The 8,827-nt window shown below is 35.4% G+C and overlaps 1 protein-coding gene across 2 annotated transcripts; it reads right to left on the bottom strand.

Moving 5' to 3' along the window:
- Nucleotides 1–1,074: 1,074 nt before the first annotated feature.
- Nucleotides 1,075–8,597, bottom strand: LOC104903816 (protein LAZ1). Of its 2 annotated transcripts, none has more exons than XM_010691939.4 (9): nt 8,208–8,597; nt 7,534–7,795; nt 7,349–7,405; nt 6,490–6,598; nt 5,098–5,282; nt 4,924–5,012; nt 2,937–3,198; nt 2,592–2,843; nt 1,075–1,791 (listed from the first exon to the last, which is right to left on the bottom strand). In XM_010691939.4, the coding sequence occupies exons 2-9, from the start codon at nt 7,684–7,686 to the stop codon at nt 1,435–1,437; spliced, it is 1,464 nt and encodes a 487-aa protein (XP_010690241.2). In that variant the 5' UTR covers nt 7,687–7,795; nt 8,208–8,597; the 3' UTR covers nt 1,075–1,434. The 2 variants fall into 2 exon arrangements, with proteins under 2 accessions (XP_010690241.2, XP_057247775.1); XM_057391792.1 differs by lacking the exon at nt 8,208–8,597 and adding an exon at nt 8,067–8,090.
- Nucleotides 8,598–8,827: the final 230 nt, after the last annotated feature.

The raw sequence follows: 8,827 nt of genomic DNA, 5'->3' as shown, positions 1-8,827 counted from the left end.
TACTACCTCCGTACTTTTTTAGTTGCACCATTTGGTTTTGTGACACTATTCATCAGCCAACTTTGTTAAGCTATCTCACATTATTATATAAGAAAAATTATAGTCAAGTGGGGTCTTGTTAAATTCATCTCAATGCGAGGATTCCAAATATCAAATTTTTATAATTTTTATTTACACCGAATAAGAGATATTAGCGTTCAAAGAATCGTCTCGGCAAATGTGAAAAAGCAAATGGTGCAACTAAAAAAATACAAAGGTAGTATATACAAGCCAATAGTATAATGGACATTCACATCAGTTATCTTATTCAAGAGGCAAAGGATTATATATACACAAGCCAAGAGTATAATGGACATTCACATTAGATATCTTTATTATATAAGGGAGGGGATGCTAAAAGCCCTCATGTTTTTTTAAAAAACTTCAAATATACCCCTTAATATTCACAGCGCACATCAAGTAAATTAATAAAAATAATTAGAACTATCCTTCAATTTTTTCTACAAACTAATTCAAGAGTCAAAACTAATAGGAATTTACCCACAAATATAGAAGATATCTAACAAACATAAGTTGATTAAAATATTTGTAATAAACTTGAATTAGCAATAAAAATGAACAAAAAAATAATAATCAAATTGATAAAGAAACAAATAAAATAAATTTCAAACTTAACAAAATAAAACACCTCATGTTCTTATGTCCATTTTTAAAATGATATATTAACTGTAAATGCATACTTTGTTTATCATATTGAAAAGCAATTGTCAACTTACACTATTATAAAAAGTTTTCGACGCAGTATCGCATGCGTATAAAGTTAGTTATTTGAAAATACGAAAGTCCGACCAGAAAAAATATCGCCGCACGCATCACGTGCATAAAAAGTTAGTATTTATAATAGGAAGTCCATATAAGTTATAGCAAATAGTTCGATTTGTATAATTTGGCTGTTTAGTAAAATCAGGACAAAATATTTTTACTATGATAAATACTTACAAATTTGCCAGCATCTAAGTGATTGGTACTTTGGTATAAAATTTTGCGGCACATTACTGACTTTTTAGCCGAAAGTTGTAAAATATGGGGCATTTATTTTTACATGTTTTATTCAAGGCACCCTGATACAAAACTTCCAATTTCTAAACCCAAACGGTTAGTAGAAGCTCTATACATCACTCTCTTGCCATCCCTCCCAAGTCCCAATCCATAGAACAGCAAAAGGGGAAGAAAAGAGAGGCTGGTCAGTATATAATAGTGTCTCGTAAGATTAACTACAGCAATACACAGCCGAGGGCTAACAAGAGCAAGACTGTAGTGACTAAACGCATCTGCATTCTCCAATGTTGAGCACGAGATGCAGATTTGTTCCGATCAATACATGATGCTCAACATCCACTGGCGCTTTCTTCAAGTACAAAAATGGTACCTAAACTACTCTTTGACAACCCATCTACGACCATGAATCATGTATCCTCCATAGCTTTGATCATTACTACTCTCACCACCACTTTCGCTTGTATAACCTGATTTTTTACGGTGCTTCTGCCTCCTTCCTTTTGTGGCTCCACTATCACTCATGCTACCATTCAGAAGTGGGTCATCAATTCCACGAATCACTCTCCGAGGTGGTGAGGATGTGATGCAGCTATCATCCTTCGTTTTTCTCTTATCTTTGTCACGTTTTTTGATATTTTGTGAAATCTCATGAATTTTCTCATTGAACTTTGTGATTCCCTTCTCCATAGGTTCCACAGTCTGATTAACAGTAAACTTCAAATCTTTAACAATCTGTATTATCATATGAGCAATGTATTAGATGCTGCCGGAACGCACAAATAATCCAGGACAATTTGTCACTTACAAACTATTTGGTAGGTCTTTATGACTTACAACATTCTACAGAAAAAATTGTCTATTACTACCTATAAAACATTTTACTTTATTATTGCTCTTTCTCGCCGGATAATCAAAGGAATTTTTTGCCCATGTCTTGATGTATACAATTAGTTTTGCAAAGTAATATTGGTGATTAGCCCCCAAAGAATCCGTTGAAAATGGTAAAAATGGCCTTAATAGCACCAAATGATTTGGGGCAGCCAACAACACAACCTTAAGCGAGCAACCCACATCATGAACTATGAGTTTGGTGCAAGAAAGGACATAAATGACAGTGGAGGTGAAATAAAATAATATATTATATCCTATAATCTTTGTTATTTCTTCCACACAAACCTATATAATTCATAAAACGACGTATATCATCAAATGTGAAATAAAATAATAGATTATGTCATTTCATCTATGTCATTTATTGCAACCAAATCCATAGTTCATGCTCTGGGCTGCACCTAAGCTCATAGTTCATGCTCTGGGCTGCACCTGCTTAAGGTCATGCTTTTGGCTGCACCAAGTTGGCGCTGTTAAGGCCAATGTTGCCTTTGAAAATCAACAAGGGCAGCAGCAAGTGTAAACTGTTTGAAAAGCTAATAATTTATAACTTTTTCTGGAAAGGCTCTAAACCTATTGGAAAGGTAGTAATCAACAAGCTTTTCTAATAATCCCACAAGATATTGAGAAGGGGTGCTTACATATCCACCACCACCAAGAAAGACATCCCGGACACTTTGGCCGAGTGTCATGCCACTCTTAGAAGGAAGTTCGGGTTGTGGAAGACGCACTTTTGTGGGGCGTTCACTATCCCGAATCTCATCAGGATCAACGGGCCAGTCAGCTGAGACATAATCTCCAAGAACAGCAACATTCCCAGGGAAAAAATCTTCCATTAGTTCATATGTTTTTGCTGGAAATACGTATAGATGAACAATAGAGGCAATGCCCATCTGCACAGATTAAACATATACAATTATCACACTTCCATGGCATATACTCAATGAACAAGAACTTAGCTGTATACTTCCAATAAATACAAGTACCTCTATGCATATAATGAAATCCTGAACACTTGATTTAAACTGCAAAGCTTGAGCTATGGGACTTTTGAAGAGGCCAAGATCATAGAGAATAGCAATGGCAATCCCCTGCCACCATGTTAGAAACACAATGGACTTAAATGTCAGAAATTTGGCCAATGGTTGTATGTGGGACAATTCATCCTTCGCAACTGTATAGAATTGCACCAAGCAATATAAGGCCCAAGACTGACTGAAATTTAGCACTACTGCCAAGTAAGAGTACCTACAAAAAAAAGATTACCTAAACTGTAATATGAAAATTTGCAAGAGTTCAGCCATATGATGCAGAGTCATGAAGTGACACACTGAATAAAATTAAGGCAAATTAACAGAATGAATAACATACAGGTACGTACACACACACACACACACACACACACACACACACACACACACACACACACACACACAAATACACACACTTGCACAATAGCATAGTATTAGAAAATGTCCACAAACTAGTTTACAAAAAATTGATTATGGGAAAAGTGATTTAAGGTCAAAAATCCTGACAAGTAGGAATCGAAAGTTAAAGATATCACCCATGAGCCCATGAAAACTCGAGAGCTCAAGCTCAACTAGCCTAAATCCACCCATGCCAACCTCTTTATCTGGTTTTACACTTTTTAAGAAAAAGCTTAACACAGATGCTTTGCAAAAAGTTGGAATACATGCAAACAAATTACTCATATGTGAACACAGAAGTGCAAGCTTCAGAAAATAAAGAACCTTTCAGCAAAGCGTAGGTCCTAAGACGATCTGCATGGGGAAACATAAAGCAGCAACACCACGGCATATACACACAATAGAGACAGTATTATAAACAAGTACTAATTCAAACAAGCTCCACCTTGACCTTCCTTTCATAATTCCATAACAATCATAAAGCACTTTCAAAAATAGACAGATGTCTGAAGCCTGTTAATATTAAATCATATCAATGATCACATAGCAACTTCATTATATCACAGGGGTCTGAAGTCTATATCAAACATACTTCACTTTAGGCACTCAGACTTTCTTCAACCTTCACAATAGCAACCTAACACTGGCGAAATAAGCTCCCCCCCCCCCCCTCCCCTTCTCCCACCCTCACACACAATTTTAAAAACTGAAAAAAATACTTACCTTTCACTTAATTCCTGTTTTCCCATAAAATAGATCTAACATATCACGGATTCACATTAGCAAGTGATTATTTCAAGATGAACCATATTTGTACTGGTATTCTGGTAATTAAGCAACTATAGAAAAAAGGTGAAGAAAATAAATCTTAAAATAAAATTATACCCAATACTCTAATTGCAAATATGTCAATCCTCGTGAAGTACACTTGCAAGGGACCATAAACTTTGCCTTCCTAAATAATAATACTATATATTCACAAAAGAAATGCATGCCCGCAAGCCATTCATGTACCGTGACTTAGGTAATACAGGTACAGATATACTGTTCCTTCACATGAGAAATACACACTAGCAGTTGCATATTTGCAAACTCTACGGCTGTAAACATTAGCCTCCACAATCATCTCAAGCTACAAAAATGCTGAAGGACCAGCATGTTTCTCCCAATAAGCCAGCAAAACAGTAACTTCAAACAGGGGAAAGCCAGTAGAACTAGTGGCACAAGAAAAGAGAATAGCATTCACACTGTCCACCTAAAAAGTAATTGCCCTGCTTACTAGCAACATGACACTTAAGAAAGTCTTAAAAAACAAAGAAGTTCGAGAGTGCAATGTTGTTATTAAATAAAAATGTAGAATGCTACTTGAGGTGACACCAAAACATAGATTAAGGCAGTTTGTTGCAACAATGTGGGTCCACAAGTATATTTGGAGAAAGAAATATATGAATGTCTTTCATTCAGAAACCAAGAGTACAGAGAAAGAGTAAAACTATCTCATGAGATAGTAGGTTTTCTAAACATAGATGATCATCTTCCTTACCCACAAGTCAACTTGAAGTTCCCATCACAATATACATCGTAGGCTTCAAGAATTACAGCTATTATAGCAGTCAACGCTTTAATAATCATCTGCAACAGAAAAATTAGTTAAGCACTTCCAAATAATAAAGAGCTAGCAAATAGAATGCAGGAAAATAGAGGCTTTCAGACATACATACTGAACAATTCCAATCTTGATTACTTGGTACAGCCATCGACCAAGGATCCATGGTTTAAAAAAAAGACTCATAGGAAAATGATGCTTAACAATTCCTTTTTCAGAACCATGCTCTAGCAAAGGCGCTTTTGAAGCTGCACGCCCTTCCCTTTCCAAGTAATCAACAGTTCTCTCTTCACCACCTGCATATAAATATAATACTTTAGAGAGCAAAGAAAAGTTGCATAAAATCTGAATTCCTACGTACTCTTTGCATACACAGACAAGTAACTACTATGGAAACAAATGCAAGATGCTGCCAAGTGGCTTAACAAGATAGTGAAGATAGCTCTAAGTTGAGACATTTATGTGTGACTTTTGAAGTGATAAATTGTAAGTTCGAGAAATATCATCTCTTCTTCCTGTTATTGTCTTTGCTTTCTGATGAAAGATGAGTGTTGAATATATAAGACAAAGCCAACATCACGTCGTAATGTATGACATGGCTGATGCCACCATCCCGATCCAAAGAGAAGGCAGCACATAAAGCAAAATAAGGTGATAGAAAATGCCTCTTAATAGTAGATTAAGTTCTTTTTTTCCTATTTCTGCGTTAGAATCCAGAAAGAGATTTGCACTTCAAGCAAAACAGGAAGTTAAAGGAGCAATCTTCATATAAAAGCAGGTCCAAAGTACACTATGCGAACTCACAACAAGTAGCTGAAAACAATTAATGTTGTCAAAAAAAGAAAGAGAAATCTTGAAAAGTATTTATTCATTGATGCTTAATCCCTTCCATAGTTTGTCAACAACTGCAAGATTGTCTTATGCATGCTTCCAGCTAAACCACTTAATTCCACAGATAGCTGTATACAGTACACAGCAAATTCATTAAATGTCTAATACAAGCCAGGCACTAGCTTAGACACATATCCTGTTAGTCATTATATTGCATAAAATTACTGGGAAGCAAACAAAATTAACGTAAAGATTCTAAGTATGACAGCAACCTGAAAACAAATCGAGAAGATAAATTGAAAGGACAAAGACAATTGTGACTACATTACATACTTACCTCGCTATCCCATACAAAAGACATAATGCAAGACAAGGCGAAAGGAAAAAGGTACTTGTGACTGTGTGATTACTCTATACTCTTAACTAGCTATGCCCTCACAAGAACTTCATGCAGCAGGGACGCATTTATGAAAGAGTTTTAACAACTATTATAAAGGTAAATATGAGCAACGTTAGGCAACAGATAAATGAGGGGCTGTGGCTATAATCTGATTATACAAAACATGAAGTTAAAGCACACAGAGGAAAAGGAACTCTAAAATATAATGGACAAAGAAGCAATTGTTTTCATAGACTAAACACTTGCAACCGCAGCTTTCAAAAAAAACTTACCCAAACATGCCACAAGGTATCTGCCAAAGCAATACATCGCAAAAGCTTCATAGCAATCACGTAATATCTCAATGTCAACACTTATTGATGGTTTCATCAATGAAATAAACTGCACAAATATACATACATCATCATGGTCAAAAAAAGCATGTTAATCGCGGCTCAAAGAGATTATTCATTTAAATCTCAGCAAGATCTAAGTCAAAGAAAAATTATGTACAGTAAAACCTCAAAGCCCTTCAGGCATACTTATTCATTCTTCTTCTTCCTTCTCTTTTTTCTTTGGAAGGAAGAGACCTTGTCATGCTTGTACATTAGAGCCCTTGTTCTATTTAATTTCAAATCTGAGCCCTTCCTAAAGGACCAAATTAAATAAAAAATGAGCTAATTGAAATTTCACAAAATAGCTTGTCATATAGATATAGTGAATCCTTTCGAAACAAGGTTCCAGCCTAAGCTACTCAAGAATAATTCTCAATTTTTAAGAACATAGATCGTCAGCAATAACCACTAACCAAGGAGATAAAGATAGGGACGATAACAAAAAAAATGAGATAAATGACTGCTTATTAAAGTTCCATCAGCCTGACCATGTGAAAACGGTACAGAAGTCCTAGAGACCTAGACGCTTTCAGCTTTTGGGAATCAAGGACAGAGCGGCACAGGTATCAGAAGACAGTTATAATATCCTTGTCATTTTTGGCGCTCAAGAAACTAGTTCTATATCCCCCAAAGACCAACAAAATGGCAGCACGAAGACAGTTTATACTTTATATAGTTCACTACTTTTAAATAATAAGCTTTAATCAAGAAAGCAATGGTAACATTACTCAAAGAATCACCCATAGCTGGACCTTACCGATTCAAGAGAATAACATGGAACCATTAAGATGACTCCAATCAGAAACTTCTGCTCCTGCATGACATACCATAGATAAAGTTTAAATTTATATCCAACACACACGCACACTCGCCTACACATGGGAAGGGCTCTAATAAAGGGCAAAACATGATAAGATAGTATGTGGGGATTAAGATAGAAACCTCTGGATTCTTGTAAGCAGAAAGGTGCTCAAACACAAGGTATAAAGAAAGACATAGGGTCAAAATCACAAAGCCGCCGGCAATAATCACAGCCCATGAAGGCGCAGCGTATCCTGGATCGAATTGTAGAATCAAATGGCTGATATCCCTCATCAGTATTATCCACTAGCAGCTTATCTCCAGTAATTTCAAACAAAACCAGCATAATGATCAAAACCCAGAATTGGTTGCAATATCAATCCAACTCCATAAACACTTATCCCTGCTCAAACATATCACCAATTCACTAATCAAAACATTTAACACCAGAATAATTTCCACAACTCCCATTCAACAAACATGATAAGTTAAAACCCCAAGCAATTTTCAGTCAAACAATCAATTAAACCCACAATCCCTAAAATTTCCCATAATCCCACAAAAAAAACCAATTAAAATATGAGTTCTCAACAAAAAGAACTAGTAATTCAAATATTGAATAATTTGCATAACTTCTCAATCAGTAACAAAACTTCAACCTTTCACAAACCCACCACGTAATAAGCATTCCATCTCACTGCACTCCCACATAATACAACAAGTCTAACATTTTCAACAAAATAGATGATCAACTATTTTTTATAATTAAATTCTTAAGTTCAAAACTGAGCAAAAGAGGGAAAAAAGAGACTAACCCTAATCCCAGAATTGAAATTCAGACAATAAAATGTAAATTGGAGATTGATGATTGCAGTTGACCGGATCGATGAAGTGTAATATAAGGAACAAAGACGGGTGATGATTGATGATTGATGATTGATGATTGATGATAGAAGATAGGATAAAGATGGCGCGAAGAAATTGAATATGTTGGAAATTTTTGATCGTGAAAATAGATATGAAAAAGGGGGTATTTTGAGTTTAAAGCTTTATATGCAGTAGTGCACCCCAAAGTTCATGGATGCAACTGCTGAATGCTGCAACTGGTTGGTGAAAGAAGAGGGTGGAACGATGGGGAGACTATACATACGATCATCATACATACAGCTTCTTTTTTTTTAACTCCTTTTTTATTTTATTTATGGCTGGTAGAAGAGTAAAACTTTAGAACAATTAGAAAATTACAAAAACGAAACAATTCTTTTTGAACAACAAAAACCCATCAATCAAGTCTGGCAACGGGTTTTTCAACAAGCCTTACAAGGAGGTCTAGGAACTCTGGGATTAAGCATGTTGAATCGAATGGTTCTATTAACAAAATATTGAGGGAAAAAGTTGACAAAGATTGAGAAAATTTAAGAAAAGTTTAGAAAAA

This window comes from Beta vulgaris, chromosome 9, assembly GCF_026745355.1.
Source record: "Beta vulgaris subsp. vulgaris cultivar EL10 chromosome 9, EL10.2, whole genome shotgun sequence".
In the NCBI taxonomy this organism is placed as follows: Eukaryota; Viridiplantae; Streptophyta; class Magnoliopsida; order Caryophyllales; family Amaranthaceae; genus Beta; species Beta vulgaris.
Note: the sequence above shows the minus strand (reverse complement) of the source record. Positions and strands in the feature narration are given on the sequence as shown.

What these genes read in the sequence shown, in the direction of transcription:
- LOC104903816 (XM_010691939.4), bottom strand. Translation starts at nt 7,686, where the DNA reads ATGAGGGATATCAGCCATTTGATTCTACAATTCGATCCAGGATACGCT. An exon ending in ATACCTTGTGGCATGTTTGG is followed by an intron (nt 5,283 to 6,489) that starts GTAAGTTTTTTT and finishes ATTTATATGCAG; the next exon opens with GTGGTGAAGAGAGAACTGTT. An exon ending in AACTTCAAGTTGACTTGTGG is followed by an intron (nt 3,199 to 4,923) that starts GTAAGGAAGATG and finishes TTTTTTTTGTAG; the next exon opens with GTACTCTTACTTGGCAGTAG.